At 41.9% G+C, this 20,621-nt stretch overlaps 1 protein-coding gene across 1 annotated transcript in view; it reads left to right on the plus strand.

Annotated features, from left to right (window-relative positions):
* Positions 1 to 9,594, plus strand: part of ZFYVE28 (zinc finger FYVE-type containing 28) — a 288,813-nt gene extending 279,219 nt beyond the window's left edge. Inside the window, exons 13-14 of the mRNA XM_026648078.2 lie at positions 5,380 to 5,483; positions 7,308 to 9,594. Coding sequence (XP_026503863.1) covers positions 5,380 to 5,483; positions 7,308 to 7,439 — 236 coding nt within the window. The 3' untranslated portion in view covers positions 7,440 to 9,594. The remainder of the gene's footprint in view (positions 1 to 5,379; positions 5,484 to 7,307) is intronic.
* Positions 9,595 to 20,621: the final 11,027 nt, after the last annotated feature.

The following is a 20,621-nucleotide window of genomic DNA, read 5'->3' on the forward strand; positions in this document are numbered from 1 at the left end:
AAAACCTCACTTCTTCAGATGCAAGAAGAAGTGAGGTTTTTACCCACGAAAGCTTATGCTCCAATACTTCTGTTATTCTTAAAGGTGCCACAGGACCCTCTGTTGCTTTTTACAGATTCAGACTAACACGGCTACCCCTCTGATACTTGACTCCACTACAGGAAGTTGCTCAGATACTACAGTGATGAGCGCTGCACAAAAGCCTACATAGAGTAGAATGGTGTATTTAATTATTTGTATAAAGCCTCCAAATTTCCGGACTCACAGCTTTTAATAGGTCTGGTTTTATGTTCTGCTTCCACTCGGCGACCCTAGGCGGTTGCCTAGGGCGGCAGGATTTGGGGGGCAGCATTTTGCTGCCCTCGGCGGAAATTCGGCGGCGGGGGGTCCTTCCGCTCCGGGTCTTCGGCGGAAATTCGGCGGCGGGTCCTTCACTCGCTCCGGGACCCGCCGCCCAAGTGCCCCAAAGACGCGGAGCAGAAGGACCCCCCGCCGCCGAATGCTCAGAGGAGGAGCGCTGCTGCCTAGGGCAGCAAAAACCCTGGCGCTGCTCTGGACAGTTCAGCCACAGTGTGTGTCTTGCCATGTGCTTAGTACTTAGTGCTAAAGAGATACCCTGGTCATTGTACTGGGACAAAATGCACTAGAGCTAGCCTTGTTGGAGCCCTAACAATCTCCCAATTTTCCTCACTTTAAAGCCCCTCTCTCCCAGTTTCCTGCATCACAGCCCACTCTTCCCAGCTGAGTGGGAAGAGTGGGCTTTCTGGAACAGGTCAGCGTTATTCCTTGGCCAGAGCAGTCATTGCTGTGATACGAGGCACTTCTTCCCTCCAGGGACTAGATGTTTTGTTTCCGCAACATTCTCATAAGTGAGAGACCAGGACGGGAAACTGAACCCAGCCTCCTGTTTGTCAGAACACAGCATGAGCATAAGTCCCTTTGACAAGCTAGAGGCAGGCTGCCCTTAAGTAAACTGGCATTTGTCCTCAGACTTTGAGTCTTGGTTATGTAGCTTTTCTATGCATACAGGGGCCGATCTGTTCACTTTCTCCAACAGCTGGGCCCGAAGCAGAACACAACATCCAAATCCCCAAAGTCAGGGGGAGTCTGGAGCCAGGTCCAAACGGAGTAACTCAGGAACCTCTCTACTAGTGCTGTGTGCCAGGGAGATGTTATCCTTGTTTTAACACCATAAAAAGCTGCACAGCAGATTTGCTGCATATAGAAATGAATTGGACACCACATGCCTTTTTGTTCCAGTGTCTCCAGCTCCTGTGGCTTTATCACAAAACGTGTAGTATTTGATGTTTTTTCTTAAACATCCGGATCCTGGATTCGTGTAAGGTTCCTATCTCTCATTCACAGTCTGTTTTCCCTCATGCTGTGTTAACAAGTTTGATTCTTTTTTTAACTCTTTCTCCTCTATCTCTAAAATCACTTTTCTTATTCATTTTCAATATTTTTTTCTTTCTTCTGCTTTTTTCTTAACACTTTATTTAATGTTCTCTCCCTCTTATTTTAGCCTCCTCCCCCCCCCCCCCCCCCCCTTTTTTTTTTTTTTTCCCCCCCCCCCCCCCCCCGGATGTCACTGCTGTGGCTTCTCTGCCTGTCATCTATTATCCTGCAGATTTTCTTTGGCTCCTGTGCACAATAGAGCAATGGGCCCAGTTGGCCCTGAGAGCAAGGTTCTCTCTCTATTCTGTTTGCAGATTTCTAAAGCACTGGTAGACAGTGCCTCGGAGATTAAGGATATTGTACGTTTCAATTTCCTGCTGCATGCAGAGCTAATGGAGCAGTGCAGCTCAGGAGAAGAAGCATAAAATAAAAGCCTGTTGGTGCTGGTGCATCGTTCACTCTGCTTCCAGCAGTGTCTTCAGAGTAATGCTTGGAATTTAATTTACAAAGCTTGCTGTACTTCCCATCATATTATATTTTTATCCTCTCATGAGATCTCTCTTAAACAATCTTTCAAAAATCTCTTCTAGAGAGCTCAATGTTTAGTACATACAATAACTCCCAAAAGCCAGCTCCCAAGGCTGTGTGAGACGGGCTGAAGATCCTTGGAGAAGGATCCTGTTGTAAATTGTATTGTCCTTGGTGCCTGCCTGGTTTAAAATATGGCTAAATCATTAAAGGCTCAATGCAAAGTGTTGAGCACTTTGTCTGCAATCCAGCAAAGCACTTAAGCACATGCTTACCTTTAAGAAAGCGCCTACTGGTCTCAAAGTTAAGCCTATGCTTTTGCCCCTCATAGGAAGATTTTTCAGCCACAAATTCATCTACAGGAATGAACACAGGATTGGAAACCATGAGTCTCAAATTTTAATCTGGTTCCACCACTGTGGTTCTGAGCAAATAATTTATCTCTTGTCAGGGCCGGCTCTGGCTTTTTTGCCGCCCCAGGCAAAAAAGCCTCCGGCTGCCTCCCCCCCCCCCGGGGGGGGGGGGGCCGGAGCCCCGGGGGGAGGGCGGCGAGCCCCGGCGGGGGCTCGGCTCGTCCCCTGGCGGCCAGAGTGCAGGGCGGCGAGCCCCAGCAGGGGCTCACCGCTCCCCCCCCCCGGCGGCCGGGGGGAGGGCGCAGGGGGGGAGGGCGGCCAGAGCGCTGGGAGGAGGGCGGCGAGCCCGGCTGTGGCCCCGCTCTCCCCGGCGGCCGGAGCGCCGCGCCGCCCCCCTCCAGGTGCCGCCCCAAGCACCAGCTTGGTTGCCTGGTGCCTGGAGCCAGCCCTGTCTCTTGTTCATTTTTAATATCTGCAAACTGACTGATTTACAAACCTTACAGGGAAAATGTGACTGAGGATTAATTAGTTATGTTTGCACAGCATTTGAAATGTTCTATATGCGCTAAGCGTTATTTCAGGGATATGCTGCAGTGCACCTGATATTGGATTGATGCATGTGGGGTGGGAAGTAAAAGTCAGAATCAATAGGGCAGAGTGCTAAACTCACGGCTGCACTTGAGCTGTTTTAGCATTTGCTGGGTCACTGGTTAGGAAAGGGAGTACCCTTTAGGTTAGCTCACAATATACTGTACTGTGATAAGAAGAATGATGAGTAAGCCAATGATAAGATTCATAAAGTCACTTTGGGGGAAGAATTACTATATTTAATTTTGAAAAGTAATATATAGAGTGATAATATATGTACACTCCTCCTATATCTTGAGTATCAGTGAGGCATATAATTTTCCAAGTAATATTGTCATTATACATGTCAAGGAGGATACAAAAGTAAACACCACCTAATTTGCAGTGAAGTTAATCTGGCAGTAAAATTCTTGTGTAGCCATAAACTCGGGGTTATAGGATATTGGTATGCTTATGAAATCAGGGCATATTTATTCCAGTACTTCTTTATTGGAGGTATTTATTCCATTTATTCTCTTTTAGGAACTTGCTTTTTGGCAATTTAGTAACTTTTTTTCTTTCCCAAGTTTTTTAGGCCTACTACTTAAATGATTCTACCTTCACACTTGCATTTTGTATTTAGATATTCCCCCTAAAAGCATGGCCTTCGTCCAATCAATCCTCCACATTTTGAATAATTAAAAATGAAACATTCCTTTCTCTTCTAGTTTAGTTCCCAAAATATACCTAGTTGTGCATTTCAAAGTATGGGAACTCAGAAAAGTAGAAAGCCTTTTGAATTTTGAAGCTGTGCTCATAGTTTTTTCTTATTTTGTTAACCTGCTTTTTAAAATATTTTATTTGTTGAATTGTGCGTACGGTTTATTTTAACAATCATTGCTTTAATTTTGCAAATTTTAAATGAAATTAAAGTAATATTTCACAGAAGATTACGTTGGGATTTGACCTTTTCATTCATTTAATTAAGTCTCCCGCTATTGTTCTTCCTTGCTGACCCTACCTGCAACTCACTTGCCATTTGACCTGTGTATGAAATGTATCATATGTTTATCTCTGTTTGATACTGTGTTCCTTGAGGAAGGGACCTTATCTCTTTTCTGCTGATAAAGCAGCAGACATATGCCCTGCACACTCTAATAACCGAGAGAATAGACTCTGGGAATTTGTGTAAATATTTCCAGGAGTTTACCTTTCATTATGTCCAGAGATTCCATCCTGGGCAGCACTTAACTTGCCCTTGATTAGATTTTTATTAACTTAATTAAGCAATGGGCTACATCACTTTGATCCCCATAATTTCAGGCTCTCCAGGGTTATGTCAACTTGCCACTAGCAGAAGCAGCTGAGCAGAAGTGAGCCTAATATGTTCTGCTTTTCAAGGGGCAGCTCACTTCACTGCTTTGCTTTTGTGGAAGATTACGGAAGTCACTGAAAGAAAAACAAGGGCCATATTGTTAAGGAATACTTTAAAATTCTTTCTCTGTTAACATTGGTTGTACCCTTAATGGTGCTCACTGTTTGAGTTGAGGTGTTTGGGTTAGGGATCAAAGCTGTTACCTTTAGCATAGACGGTGGGTATAATAGGCCAGCCGCCAGGGGAAGCTAAGCCTCCCCTGGCGCAGCCGCCGCTGCCAGATACTGGGTTGCGGGTTTTGGCGGGTTGCATGGTGGGGAAGTTTTTTGCTTATTAATATGTGCCATGCAGGTTCCGGGGTGGCTGAGGAGGTGGTGTTTGCTACTCAGCTTCCCAGGTTCATCAGTAATCTCCCTGGGGGGGGGGGAAGCGGGGCTGTGGGCAGAAGGGTGGGGCTGGGGGGCTAGCTTCCACAAAGGGGAGTCCACCTGCCTCCCAAGATCTTTAGAAAGATAAAGGCTCTATTTAAACTCAATGTTTCGATTGCCTGGAGCTTCTGATACTGTGGTCTTTGTGCAGGCAAACTTCCACTAAGAGCAATGAGTGTGTTTCTGAGGGCTTAAGCAAGGAAAGAAGGCCCTTAGTTGATTATCTGGAGAGATATGGGGTGTGAGGGTGTGGGGGGGTTAACCAAATTGAGGAAAAAGTGGGTTGCCTTGTCTGTAATGAAGTTTGACGGGCGAGTGAATACAAAGCTGTACTCTAGGCTTCTTCTGTTACATTGCCAAAAAAATACTTATGGTTCCATCCCTGTATTTAACATTCCTGCCTTTTACGCTTTCCCTATCATGTTCAGTTTCACAGGATACTCTTTATTTTCTGTGTTAAAGGGCTGTGCAGTGGTTCCATATTCTGTTAAATGACTACCCTGCTCTACCCCAGAGGTGGCTGTATTTTAGTGGAGGGAGAAGTGATCCCTCTATTAGCCTTTTCTCAGCCTAAATGGATGTTTGCAAAGCACTTTGAGATACTAGTCAGAAAGCTGCTATTGTTATATACATTTAATATCTTATTCTTCCTGTTCCCTGAAGGCCCCCAAGTAGCACTTGGTTATTTTTGTTCTAGTATGATATATGCTCCGTGTTGTTGTGTTTTTGATAGATCCTCCTGATTGGGTACCAGATGAAGTCTGCAGCTACTGCACTGCGTGCAAAGCTCCTTTCACAGTAATTCGCAGGAAACACCATTGTAGGAGCTGTGGGAAGGTAATGACTCAGTAAAAACAACTGATATGCTGTCTGCTGAAAGAAGAGCAAATTCATGCAAACCACAGGAATTCACACTGCAGAGGCAACCATGCACTCTGCATCATAAAAAACTTGAGCCCAAGATTTTTTTAAGGGACTTGTGATTTTGGTTGCCTACATTTGTGGGTGCCCAATTTGACACATTATAAGGGCATGATTTTCCAAAAGTCAGGAGCACTCATCCTCTCAAAATCAGGCCCTTTTAAGGTGTCTCAGGTTGGGCACTCAGACTCAATACTAGCTTTTTAAAATCCTGCCTTGAAGCTTTAACAATTTCCAGCAGCCTGCAGTGTGGGAATGGCAAATGTTCCAGCTTTGAGCACTCTGTGTCACTGTGTCCTTGCTTTTGCATGTGTTTACGTGGCATACACATTGTGTACAAAGTGTATGAGCTGCTCAGCAAGTGTGAGTGGAGAGTGTGTGGGGGAAGGTTAAGCTCTAGTCACACTGAGGTCCTGTGAACTGAACAGTAATGAGTCTCCAGTCCCTTCTGCACTTTCTCTCTTACTTGTAAGTGCACAGGATAAAAAAGAGATGCGATATAGAATGGGTGTTTCCAAGGAGACATGCGATTAGTCCTTTCTTACAATGTTACACTTCAGTTGCAATTTTAATAATGCTTCAAGAGTCCAATCCACCCGAGTCTCACTTATGCAAGGAGTCTCATTGACTTTGATAGCACTGTTCATGTGAGTAAGGAATACACACATAAGAGATGCTATGCAGGGTCAAGATGCAGTTTATTGTAGTCACGGCCTGATGAGGGCTTTTAGCTAAAATTCACTAGAAGGTGTTTGCCATAGTGTTGCCATCTCAGACTGCTTCTTCATTGCATGGAGTGGCCCTGCAAGCTCCCCACCCTCAGTTTCCCCTTCTCAGGAGTCTTCAAGAATACATGTAGGTTAATAACACCCATGTCATTGTCCATATTAATAAACTATCCATCTGAAATCCCAAAATGGACTTCAAAGATCCTGGCTCCAGCACCTTCTGTGATGCTTGGCTCTTGATCAGTCTCAATCGTCCTTCAGACTGGAAGACTCTCGGGTGTACCCCCGGCGCCCTCCACTAGAGTTCAAAAGCAGGAATAACACAAACCGTGTCCACCCACCTGGGCTTCATAAAAGTCTCACATCCCTCCTGGGTCTTTTCTGGCTCCCTCCCCCATTACGGGATAGTGGCCTCAGGGGTGCACCCCTGGGCCTTCCTCTTGCTCCAAAGTCTGCTCCTCACACTACCCAGGCCTCTTGGCTTCTGTCCTGTCTCCCTCTTCCCGGAGAGCGCCTGCAGAGCTTTCTGTTCTCCACTGCTTTTCGCTCAGGCAATGAGAGCTCTGTGTCTGCTCTCTCTGTCCCCTTTCCGGCTGACTCTCAGTTCAGGCCTGACTCACCCAGACTCCCTCCCCCAGGAGGACCCAGGTACCTTCTCTTAAGCCCAACTGGGGGGTCAGCTGACTAGTCACAGGTGCACTGGCCTCTTCCCTCTTAAAGGGCCTATGACAGTGTTAAGTATCCGAGGGGTAGCCGTGTTAGTCTGGATCTGTAAAAAGCAACAGAGAGTCCTGTGGCACCTTTAAGACTAACAGATGTATTGGAGCCTAAGCTTTCGTGGGTGAATACCCACTTCGTCGGACGCATGACAGTGTTGTTTCCCAGTTCCAACACCTCACAGAGGAGGGTCATGCACACAATTTTCTGTCCCTTCTTCTTTAAGAAAACAGCTTTAGTCATGTCAAATACAAAACAAATGTAAAGTGGAATCAATCTCTCTTGTATTTTTCAGATCTTCTGCTCTCGCTGTTCCTCCCACTCTGCTCCATTACCTCGCTATGGTCAGATGAAGCCTGTCCGGGTTTGCACTCACTGCTACATGTTCCATGTCACTCCTTTCTACAGTGACAAGGCTGGTATCTGACATCATAAACTAGTGATGTACCTATTGGAGTCTTATATGGACTGATATTACATTTGATCTAAGCCAAGAATTAACTTGAAAGAAGGACCTTGTGTGGGCACGTAGGCTTTGACATCCATTACTATAAATTTTGTACAGGCAGTTTTTATTGCATTTTATTAAGCTGCTAAAGGGAAGCATGAAGCGTCTGTAGCTGTTAAGCTACAGTACAGTCTTCCATAAATTTCTAACGTTAATGTTACAATGCCATATGCAGAATAAAATGCACTGCGTGGAAAGAAATAGGGCTCAGAGAAATGAACAAACGCTGCTGCTTATTTTACATATTAAGAACAGAGTAGGTGGTTGACTCTAACTTACTCTCACAGCAAATCATTTCCAAAGCTAGGACACTTCTGCATTCACTAGTGTTCTAGGATGCTCCTGACTGTGAAGGTCAGCTCTTTTCTGCCGATTGCTATTTAGCTTTTCCATTACTTGATATAAGCTACCTAAGCTAACATTAATTGAGGCAAAACATTTCAAACTTACATTCAGTATTCATGTAGGCAAAATTCTCTTTGAACCAAATAGGAAGAACTGAAGTTTCCAGAGCAGTACATTTCTGTTGCCTTTCATTTATTCATCACAGCAATAACTCAGTGTCTTCTAAAAATTAATTCTTACATATTTTAATTTAATTCTATATAATTTGTGATGTTTAAAGTTGTTTACATGCAGCATAGTTCAAACCAATTCCTGGTAATAAAAATATAACATGTGAGAGACTTTGGTTTGCAATATCAGTAATAAAATACTAACTAAAAAACAGCTCCAGAGGAAGTAGTCAACAAATTAATGAATTACTGTTAAAAAAAACAACTACATATTTTTGGAAAAGTTAAGCACTATAAGTGTCACATGTTACAGAACTTATCCCAAGCTGTGTTTTTTAAATTTTTAAAATGATTTTCTAAAGGCAAACATTAAACAATACTGTATATTTTTATTCAGAAGGTCTGAAATATTGGCCTAGCATCTGAAGTTTCTTATCGTCCATAGTTGGCTGAGTAATTTTATAAAATATTTCATACTCTTACTTTTAGATCACCCTGCTACCACCTCAGAAGACATTTACATTTATTTTAAACACCATGGCTAGATTTTGGTTCTCCTTGGATTGGAAAAAAAATTCACATAGATTCATGCCATGATGTTGCACAAAGAGCTGTGTGAGTACTAGATTTTCAAAGGTGTTTGGACGTGCTTTGAGTTAGCCACATGAAAAGAACAATGCAGCATGCTGTGGTTAGGGAGGAAATTCTAGCAAGAGCTTTTTGCGGTATCCTGTTTGGTGACTTGCAGTATTACACAGTGTTTCAAGACGACGGAGAGAAGATAAAAAAGTTGTTTGCGCTATTTTGCTCAAGAAGCGTCCTCATTTAAAACGATAAAGCAAAAACTGGTCAGTGTTTGTGTGTGTTTGTGTGTGTGTGTGTGTGTATGTACATTCCCTTTGCTTTGTGATTTTTTTATCCAATGCAAATGAGCCATATAAGGGTATACAGCTTGTTGAAATTGCTGCCGTATAAATCAGATTAAACAGCTTCACTAGTTTATGTGAAATGCACAAGCCTTATGAAGCTAGCTGTGGGTAAATTCAGCTGTGGTATGTTCTCCTCACTTTATTTATATGTATGTTTTTTGCAAAGTCTCTTTCACATAATCCTCAAATTGGAGTGTCATCATTCACCAGAGTTTAGCTGGCTCAGGGTGGGTAGCTTAGATGTGAGGTGGGTCGTATGGTACAAGCAGTGATACTGATTCAGGCTTAAATCTCAGGCTTCACATTGCAATGATTATTGCAGTTTTATTTTTCGAGAAACAACAAATCTAATGCTTCTTTTATAGGATGAAAAAAATAAAATGCAACAAACTTCAATTGTGAAATAAATATGCACAAAAGTTGCTTCTGTGAAAAAAATCTCATTTAATGGACTGAATATTATTTATTCAAGCTTGTTTTTATTTGTAAATGCTGTAATTCAGAATCATTTCCATAAATATGATATTTAAGGATCTCAGACACTATAGTTTCTTATGTAAATACAAACTCCTATTTCTCTTACTGAAAAGCACAATGACTATATCAATACTAAAATGCATTTGCCTCAAGGAAGACTTTCGTCTTGTAATCTCTTCAGATAATTAAAATGTCAAGACTTTCTACTTCCATGTGCTGGATTGCTGTTTCATTTATTGGTCGGTTTACACACAATGACAGTTGACATCCTGTCAAAGAAATCAGTCTCAATCCATTCACACTGTACCCAGTTTATAGGTTTCACAGGAGAAACAAAAGGTTTACACTTTTAGGGAGAAATTTTCCTCTGTGCAGAGGGAAAGCGAAAGGCCTATTTAACTTTCAGGGCTTAAATGAGGCATAGGCCCTTGAGCTGGTGTTCTACAGAGGGGTGAATTTCATCCTTTGAGAATGTGTTGTACGTTATGTTCTTATTTGCAATGACTGCTTCGCAAATTGGATATACTGGGTCAGCGTGTGTCAGATTAAAGAAGAATCCATTCTGTGAATGACTAAAATCTTCAGTAAGAATAATCTTCCTTGGATTTACCTGAAGTGTTCTTTATACATATGCCTGATACAGCGAACAGCACAACGTGTCAGTTATGAAAGTTGTGGGAGTGCAATACATCCTGTGAAACAGGTTTAAAAATCATCTGAAAAACTATCTTTGGATGGCCCTTTTACTCGATAAAAGCATGTTGTGGCCATGTAAACCACAGCTCCTCAGGACTATAATAGTAGTAAAAATTGAACAGAGATGCTAACAGTAACAACTAATTTTTGTATCTGTGGGCAAGGTCACAGTTTCAGTGGGGTTAGTGTACAGAATATTTAGGGCCAAATAATGTTCCTACTGACTTTAGTGGAAGTTATATATAACTGAGGGCAGAATTCGGTCCTAAAAGAGCATGTCCGTGGCATGCACAATGGTTCACAGTATGTCTAGGGCAGGAAACAAGGCAGTCTTGAGTTTTTTCCTACAGCCATGATTCTATTCCTTCTTGTTTGCCAGCTCCTTTTGAAGGGGTCACGGGAGAGACTGGAAATGAACAAAAGCAGCATTACCTTTGATGGCCGTATTTCACGTGGTCATGGACCTCTCCTAACAAGCATAATACATCTGTAACAAGGCTGGTTTCTGAGGAAGCCAAAGAAAAATTATAAAATAATCGTCTCTCCATGTTTATATTAATGAGTCATTGCTTCCTGATCGCTCTCATACAGTTGGTAAAGTGTGATGGGGTATCAAGGGCTCCTTCTTGTCATGAAAGAAACAGGAATAAAAACTATACTTTGACTTCCGAGAGCTCCTGTTAGCCAAGAACCTCAAAACACTTTAAAAACATTAAGCAGGCCTCACTACAGCCCCATGAAGAGGCGGAGATCAAATGGATGGGCAAAGAAGATGACTTTGTCTGCATAAAGAACAGGAGTACTTGTGGCACCTTAGAGACTAACAAATTTATTAGAGCATAAGCTTTTGTGGGCTACAACCCACTTCTTCAGATGCATATTGAGTGAAACATATATTGAGGAGATATATATACACACATACAGAGAGCATGAACAGGTGGGAGTTGTCTTACCAACTCTGAGAGGCCAATTAAGTAAGAGAAAAAAAACTTTTGAAGTGATAATCAAGATAGCCAAGTACAGACAGTTTGATAAGAAGCAAGTGTGAGAATACTTACAAGGGGAGATAGATTCAATGTTTGTAATGGCTCAGCCATTCCCAATCCCTATTTAACCCTGAGTTGATTGTGTCTAGTTGTCTGCATGTTATCTAAACAGAAGGGGGGCAGAGAGAGAAGAATATTGTAGGAGAATATAACAATGGCCTGAGTGGGAGATTTTGCTGGGGGGAAGAGTCAAATACAATTCCACCACAATCTTTCCTTTGAGCTGGAGGGAAACAGCAGCACTCTCAGTATCTTGTCCCCAGCTGAACTCGCTGTCAGATTAAACAAACTGGAAGATGCTGCGTCTGCATCCTCGGTTACCTTGGCAATCCTCCGATATCATCTCTTCACCACGTGCCAGGGCTGCAGCTCTCCATTCCATTACAGGCAGGCAGAGAGACTTTTATGCTTTCTGCTGCATTAAAATTATTGCTTAAACATCTTTATTTGTAATTACAAAGGGTTATGCTCCAGGGTCAGATATTCATTCCTATCTACAAATACATGCTGTACCTTGCTGGTAATGTTTTGCTGAAATACGTTGTGTATGATGAGCAATCTCCTCCCTGGGGAATTCTTTGAGCACTGAGTCTTCCAGTCTCTTCCATTTTCACTCATTTATTTGCCCTTCCCACCATACACTTCTCTCAGTTTCTTCTGCATAGAAACTGGGCAGAATAGGATGCAACCTCCACTGGAGCTCATTAATACTACAGTTCATACAACTAGAGGCAATGTTACAAAGTGATTCAAGGAGCTTCCTTTCCTATTGCTTCTGTACAGTGCACCTGCCAAACCCAGAGGTACTGGATGATTTTGAATCTTCCCATGCATGTTAGTGCATGATGCAAATTCTAGACCATCCGTCTGGCCTGCTAGCATTGTCACCACTTAAAAAAAACCCATATACCAACAATTGCCACACCAAGGTGTCTAAAATGCAGCACTATTTCCTTATTCTTAGAACAAGAGAGAAGGCAAGGCCAGTATCTCAGATCCTGTGTGTTAACTGTTACTAAATACTTTATCACTGAGAACATTCTATTTTACATTAACTATTATTAACATAGGAGTTTCTCTTGCCTTTTAAAAAGGATACAAAAGATAAGAGGTTTGTTGTTTGGCTGTTTTTAACCACAGGTCTGTTCTCATCAGGGCTAAAATGTGAAGATAATATTACCCTTAATAATCAGTATTATCGGAATCTGCACGCAGTTGCTTCTGTACAGGAAGCAGCCTATTCTCCGATAAGTAGGTCTGAACAATTTCAGCCATTAATTTCACCACTTGTTTTTATGAACCATGAGGGATCTGGGTCCAAAGCACAAGCTTCCTCACTGACTTCAGAACCTAAGTGAGTAAAAATAACCGACATTCTGTCAGAGGACACCTCTAGTCACGGATCTGTCTCCACAATGGCAGCCAACCCATTGTGGATCTGATCAGGTTGATTGCAAAATACATGGAAAAGTCCTCGCAGTATGAAAGGTCTCACTGTTTCCAAGTGGAAGTCACCAGGACTCATCTGTCAGCCACTTTAAACAATTCTGCAAGAGATGGCAATTATTGTTCATATATCCCCATGGATACCAGAGACACAGTTTCAGTAGACCGACTCTGCCCTTTACAGCTTACGCTGTCAAGGCCTCTGCCTGAAAGCTGTTGAGTGGCTGCCATTTAATGGAAGTGGAAGACATTCAATATGCTGCTAGAGAAGGTACTCAGCATGTTACAGGATTGGAGTTAGAGAAGGAACAGTGAGAAATGTCTGACAAAAATGGGGAATATGGACTGATGAGCTGCACTATAACATGGAAAGAGTCTGTGCACATTTTGGCAACTCAGTATTAGGCCTGGATGTGCTGACACAATTTTTTGAGGGCCTAAAGTCAGGGATGAGGGTGTGAGTGATGTTCACTATTGCATGGCCAGACGCAGCAACCTTGAATAGCTGGGCCAAAAAAGTTCGAGTGTGTATGGGAAAGGCAGACAAGACCAGGCTTCTTGTTCAACTTTCTGTTAATCACCCCAATCCCAGAAAGTGAAGTCCACACAACAGTAACACTGCTGACAAGCATTCATAGAGGATTTTAACACTTGAGTGTAGGTTAAACCTAACTGTTATTCCAGAAAGTGTTATTTGTCTAGTCGCATAATAATACATGGTTCTTTACAGGACAATAAAAGACATGGTCATTGCTCCAAAGGGCTTATACTTAAGTTCAAGGAAACACAACACAAATAACACGTGTCCTAGGGAAAGACTAGGAAAGGATGGAAGACATGAACAGGCAGAGGAAAGGAAGTACTGTCCTGAGGGCTATGATTATTAGACTGTGGGTAAAGTTTTCAAAAGCACCTAAGTCTCATTTTCAGAAGAGACTTAGGAGTCAGTTGGATTTAAGCACTTTTAGGAACCTAAGTCCTTTTGACTTTCAATGAGACTTAGATTCCTGAGTCTTGTTTGAAAAGGAACTTGAGTCTTGTAAGTCACTTGTGTGCGTTTGTAATTTTTACACTGTACATTTGGAGCAGGGACCATGGGCCAGCCACATACTCAGCTGGTTATCTTAAAGCAGCCCCACTGAAGTCAATAGCTTCCAATGAAGTTCTTTAAAGTCAAATGAGCTGTTCTGATTCACACCACCTGAGGATTTACCCCGTTATGTCTTTTCTTGTGTTGTCGTCTGAAGCAAACTATTGGGCACTCAAATAATCAGTTTGCCTGTAGAGGGCATATAGTGCATGAAGATTGTTCAGGAGGGCTGGCCAGAGAAAATGAATTAAGTTTTTACATTTTTTTCAAGATTTTGACATTTGTTTTTCTTCCTCATCGGAGCAAAACCAAGACCTTCTAAATGTTGTCATGAAAAAAACAGAGAGAGCACCCCATTCCTGAACGGTCAATAGGTGAGTGCTCTAACCACTAGGCTATTTGGGTGGGGGTTGGTTTGTGTGTGCCTGTCTGTCTGTCTGTCTTCTCCTCTTGCCCCGCCTCCCCGAAATTCCATCCTGGCCCTGAGACTGATAACGTTCCCACTAAACGTTTTCATGTAGATGAATTGGCATTTTCCGATCATCGCCCTTCCCCAAAATTGTTACAAAATTCTATTAGTAAGCAAGTTTCTTGTTAGTTATCCTGGAAGAGCCTTTTTGAAATACATAAATAATTTAAATCACTTTCTTTGGCTCATCTGTGAAAAACTAACGGGTAGTATGAGGATATGCAAAGTTTTCTTCACTTGTACAAGTTCATAAATACATTTAAAAGAAAACAGCTTTGGGATTTCTCTAGTCTCACAACTTTGGTAGATGAAAGAGGAAAAAATAGAGAAACTAAACAGTTCAAATGTCCACACTGTCAATCACTGAAATGTTTGATTTCATCTTGGGATTTTGGGTTCTTGTAGCTGCTGCAAAGAATAACATTGATTTCTGATCTTCTCAGGAAATGCTCTTTTTATCAGGGAACAGAAATGAAAAGTTTCAGTTGAGGTTTATAAACCATGTCTTTTTAAGAGTAAAAGCCTTATATAATTTTAAATATTAGTGCATAGTGTTTCTAGAGAGAGCCTGCTGCATTCACCATACAAACCATTCAAACAAGGGAATTTAAGTAATTTTTTCCAAGTATTTGATACCACTTGGGAAACCCCACTACATAGCCGCCTTCTGAACTATTTCACAGCTCCTTACTCCAGGGGTATTTGAAGTCACGTTCTTCAAACAAAGCTGGCATCTAGTCTTAAAGCCAGGTCCTCCACTCCAGCAACATTGGACAAGCTAGCTGCATCAGTGTTACTAAAAGATTGCTTTCTTGCTCATGATTGTTCACTGCATTCTCAAAAGCCACCATATTTTCTCAAACTTTGATCAGCATTGAGCTTCAGCTCTTAAAAAAATAAATAAATACAGGAGACTCAATAGACTCAGAATGTCTAAATGTGGATATGCCCCCTCATTTCTTCCTCTGACCATCTCTGAAACAACTTATCTATTTGGGCTGAAGGGAAGGCCATTGCAAATAGTGCCTGTCTGAAAACTTTAGGTTGTATAAGTTTTACCTCTTAGATCCCTGTTTATATTCAGAGACTCTGCTCCCACACGAAGTGTTTGTCTTACACTGGAATGCTAGTTTGAGGAAATACAAAGGAAGGAAACAGGCTTCAGAGTGAGATCCTAAGTCTGAGGGGAAAAAAGGAAACAGGGAGGATATAGAGTGTGGACTGAGCAGTGTGGGTGGCCACTTAGGGTATGAGTGTGGACTGAGCAGTCAAGCCTGGGGAGAAGGCTTGAGTTGAGCTTTTTCCATCTTATTATTGTCTTTGTTAATAAAGTCAAATCCCAGGAAAGGGTTGAGTTTGGATCATTCGTTCTACGTGGACTGTGTTTTAGAGCAGATTAGGAAATCCACCTGCTCAGATAGACCACGGTATGTTGATCATGTTGTACTTCTCAGCAATATTAACAAAAACACAAGTCCTAAGGAGTTTTTTCTTGCTTTGCCTATCTGCTCAGTTTTGTTGCAACGAGAAATAGAAAAATTGAAAACTTTCTATTTTAAAAAATCTTAATTGATATTCGAGAGACAGGGTGAGTGAGTTAATATCTTTTATTGGACCAACTTCCATTGGTGAGAGAGACAAGCTTTCAAGCTTACATAGAGCTCTTCCTCAGGTCAGTTTTAATTGATCTTGTCAAAAATAACTCAAATATCCACAATATGATGATTCATATTAATATACAACAAATACAGAATATTAAACAATGTTTGAAATAACTGGAAAAATCGTTAACCCTCAATCAATTCTGAATACACTTGCTCCTACTGTAAATATCTCAGAGAGCAGGGTATCTGAGTGACAGTACAGAGTAATCAAACGCTGATTGTCTGGCATTTGAGACACAAGTGGGTGAGGTAATGTCTTTTATTGGACCAACTTTTGTTGGTGAGAGAGACAAGCTTTTGAGCTACACAGAGCTCTTTTTCAGGTCAGCAGAAGTTGGTCCAAAAAAAGAGATCCCCTTACTCACCTTGGCTCTTTAATATCCTGGGACCAACGCAGCTACCACACCACTGCATCAATGGAAGATTGTCTGGCCTGTCATTCCTGGAAGTTTTCAAGTGCTCTCTCAAGGCATGGCTGATGCCAAAATGTGCTATTTTCCACTGGAAACCAGTACTTGCCAAATCATGTCTTCATAGCTACCCTGTGTACTGCGGGATTCAGCATCTGATGGTTCCTTACTCTGTGACCTTATTTACTTTCCTTGTAGTTTCATGTGGAATGTTTAAAAAATTGTTCAAGCTCCTGACATAAAGTTCACAATACAGCCTCATGGAGAAAAAAGTGATGAACTGGCGTATCGCTAAAGTAAAAGTTCTCAAGAATAGGACTTTCTTGCCAAGAATATTGTATTATGTTTTAAAGATATTTTTTAAAGAGCATATGGTGTTCCCAGGAGTTAAGCATTGTTTTGTTTTATCGCCAGGTTTTACTTGCTTTTTTGGGGCTTTGTATTCGCTAGAATAGTGCACTGAGGGATAAAGATGAAAAGAAAACTGCCTCGCTAGAGTTTTATACTGCATTCCTCCTTATGTTGTCTTAGTGTCTTTTGTGAGCACCCATTTTGATCAGACTTGCACTATAAAAGTTTGTTAGAATTGATTTTTTGTATTTTTCTTTGCATTTGTAGTTTTAACAGATAGCATAAAAACAAGTAACTTCTGCTGGGGAGTAAGCAGACGCATAGAGAAACAAAGAGATGCTAGAAGAACACTCACAAGACATAGCGTGGGTGGGAAAGCATCCTCCCCACACTTATGTGCACCTAACAGTGTGAGAAATGATACGCACATCTGCCACAGTGGGCTATACACGTGGACCCAGGGCTTCAGGAGAAAAATATGGCTGACTCAAGTTTTTTTTTATTTATATTCACATTTATATTTATATATATATATATATATTGCTTTAAAAGGGCCAGTTTTACAAAGCTGAAAACAATTAGGAACCAAATCAGCTGGGAGAAAAAATTTAAACAGAAAAATGCGAATGATAAGTGGGAAGTGTTTAAGAACATTTTACTAGATGCCCAACAAGCCACACTCAAGAAAGAAGGCTATACTGGTTAAAAATCAGCCTGGCTTACAGGGGAAGTATAATAATCAATAAAAAGCAATATATAACAAATAGAAAAAAGCAGGAAGTAGATAGTAATAGATATAAATTAGAAGCTAGAAAATGTAGAACATTGATAAGGGAAGCAAAAAGACACAAGGAAACATGTATGGCCAGCTGAGTTAAGGACAATAAGGGGGTTTTAATATATATTAGGAACAATAGGAATCCTAATAATGGTATTGTTTCATTGCTAGATAGAAATGGTAGAACTGTCAATAATAATGCAGAAAAGGCAGAACTGTTCAATAAATATTTCTGTTCTATATTTAGAATAAGTTTATCTGTAATAGGGTAGGCTAACTTGCACGTGACCTCTTGTGGCCTCAGGGTGGCCCCGCAGGCAGACTGCCTCAGTATCCCCCTTCAAGGGGCTCCTTAAATAACTTGCAGACCTTTTTGTTCATTCATACCCCTTCTCAGGTTCAGATTTATTTAAATTAACAAACATTCAAAATAAAGTTCTTAAACCTATCTGCTTACTTCTTTTTCTGGTCACTCCCATGCCTTTCCTGCCTCTGCCTCACTCCCCAAGTCCCAGGTTTCTCCACTGGAGTCTACTCACTCCCAGCAGTCTCTGTATTCCACTCTGGTCTCCCTGAACATCCCTCTTCTCCACCCCATTCCCAGGCTTCCTGCTTTCCTTTATAAGAGAATCAGATGGTCCCTGTTCAAGTCTGAACTTAGTAACTGGGTTTGGCTGGCCCGCCCCAGGCCTCTAGCCCTCAAGGGGCAAGCCACCCTGTTACCATATCATGTGATGATGAAACATTTTCCATTCCAAAAGTAACTAAGGAGGATGTAATACAGCAGCTACTAAAATGTTAGATATTTTTTTAAATCAGCAGGTGCAGAGAACGTGCATACAAGACTTTTAAAAGAGCTGTACAAGGAGCTCTCTGACTGATTAAAGTTGATTTTCACCAAGTCTTAGAACACGGACAAAGTCACAGAGGACTGGAAGAAAGTTGTCATGAATTCAGAGTCTGGGCTATGCCTTGGCCTCTAAACAGTCCCCTGGCAGTAACCCCTTTAGTATGCTGGACCCCAAGGATCCACACTGTTATACAAGGGCAGGCCTGTGGTTCCAGCAACCCTGCTTCTCTCCATGGCTTTGTGTAGCAAGTACAACTGAAGTCATACTCTTGAGAGAGACTTTACCTTCTTAGGGAGCAGTGCATTTCAGTAAGTATTTGCAGTGACACTGGGCAGCCTTTTCAGAGCAAGATAACATTTATATCACCTGCAATACAGCATCTGGGAGTGTTTAAGTTAGAATGCGACAGATAGTCTAGCGTTCAGATTGGTGGAAGCCCAAGATCCATATTCTGCTCAGATTCCAGTTCTCTCTCTTTGTCCCTCTTCTCAAAGTCTTGCAGCCAACTCTGACTCATTCATAGATTTTTAAGGCCAGAGGGGACCATTATGATCATCCACTCTGACTTCCTGCATAATACAGGCCATATATTTCACCCAGTGATTCCTTCATCAAGCATTACAGTTTGAAAGTGCTATGCACAGTCTTACAGGAACTAATTGCCCCCAATATAGGTAAGTTATCTCCATGCTATAGCTGAGGAAATGGGGAGAGAGAGGTTAAATGACTTGCTGAAGGTTACACAATTGTTGACACACACAGGCTTGAAAGTCAGGAATTGCTAGCTCCCAGCACCTAGCCCTGTATCTTAGGGCACAAGGTATTTCTGATATCTGAAAAGATTAAATTCTTAGTGGACTGAGAGTCTTGGAGCTGCCATAGCTAAGCCCTGGCTGAGATGATTTAGTTGGGGATTGGTCCTGCTTTGCGCAGGGGGTTGGACTAGATGACCTCCTGAGGTCCCTTCCAACCCTGATATTCTATGATTCTATAGTCCCCAGACTACAATATTTTTATCTGCTTTGGGCCGCCCTTTGAAGGTTAGCCTGGTGTCTTTTCTAGTTATCCCTGTTTGCAACCCATCAGACTGTTTTCCTTCCAGGTCAGGAAGAATATTGCTCTAGGCCACGCTGCCTTCAGCCTCCTATGTGCGCTAAAGACCTGTCTAGAAGGAGGGACATGTTGCAATAATTGGGGCTTGACGGGCCTACTCCAAAGGTGAGCCTATAAGAAAAGATTGAGTTACTCAAATGTTGAAAAAAAAAATGGGAAGTGTATTCCATTGATCCTGATGTCTGTTATTTAGCTTGATTTGAAAACTGTCCATGCTAAATATGTTTTCCTGTTACAGCCAGGCCTTATCATAAAAATGGTATGCCCTTCCAATTGGTTTGTTACAACTTTCAAATCCAGCTGGACACCATAGACATAGGCCTCAATTTGCAAGTGTCCACTAATTTGAGCGTCTCAATTTCAGGCTATCCAGCCTCAGACAGCAGGAGCCCACTTTTCAGAGGTGCTGGGCAATCAGTTGATTTCCGTGGGAGCTGTGGGTGCTCAGCATGTCAGAAATGTAGATGTCTGTCAAGCATGAGAGTCAGGAATTGAGACACCCAAAAATTAATGGGCAGTGTTGAAAATGTAGGCCCGAGTGTCTGGGCCAAGGGGTAGGAGGATCACCAATGGTGTCATTTCAGGGGATATCTGGATATTTGTTGCTTCCTTGTAATTACAGCCCAGAAGAAAATAGGTCTGCTTCTCTGCATACAGTACAGTGAGGTGAATGAGAAGGATTTGCCTGGATCATGAATTGTGTGTGATCCATTATCATATAAGATACAGCAGGGAGTGGTTCATTTGTTTTGCTTACTCAGTAACTAGCTGGTTAATTACAGTCAGTAAGAGGTGCCTCATTGTCTTCCTGCTAATAGTATACATATTTCTACTACAGCTTGTGTATTGTTGTAGTAACAGTCGAGTTTTGGGCAGGCTGTATTCCACAGAGTCTCTCAGTCCTCCTCGCTTTAGTTTTCGGTGCTTTTTCTGATCTGTGTGTTTTCCCCTTATTTCAGTAACTTTTCCACTAAAACAACGGGGCTGTTTTAAAGCTCCTTAGTGTGGCGTGGTTTTTATCTCCAGAGCTATTCGCTCAGTCTGTCTGGGGCTCCCAGAATGCCTGACCCATCTACACTTGGATGACTCTGTGCCTGCCATTCTGGGCTATTTTTTCCTAGCCATAACATAAGGTGTCGCCGTGGGTGTTGGATGTTTCATACTACGATCAGTGGCCTCACGGTTGAAGACTCATGGATTTTTCACTCTCTGCTGCTCCACTGGCTGATGTGGTCATTCAACTACCAATTTTCTCTAGCTCTCAAA

Source organism: Terrapene carolina, unplaced genomic scaffold (assembly GCF_002925995.2).
Source record: "Terrapene carolina triunguis isolate 2854851 unplaced genomic scaffold, T_m_triunguis-2.0 Scaffold66, whole genome shotgun sequence".
Lineage (NCBI taxonomy): Eukaryota > Metazoa > Chordata > Testudines > Emydidae > Terrapene > Terrapene triunguis.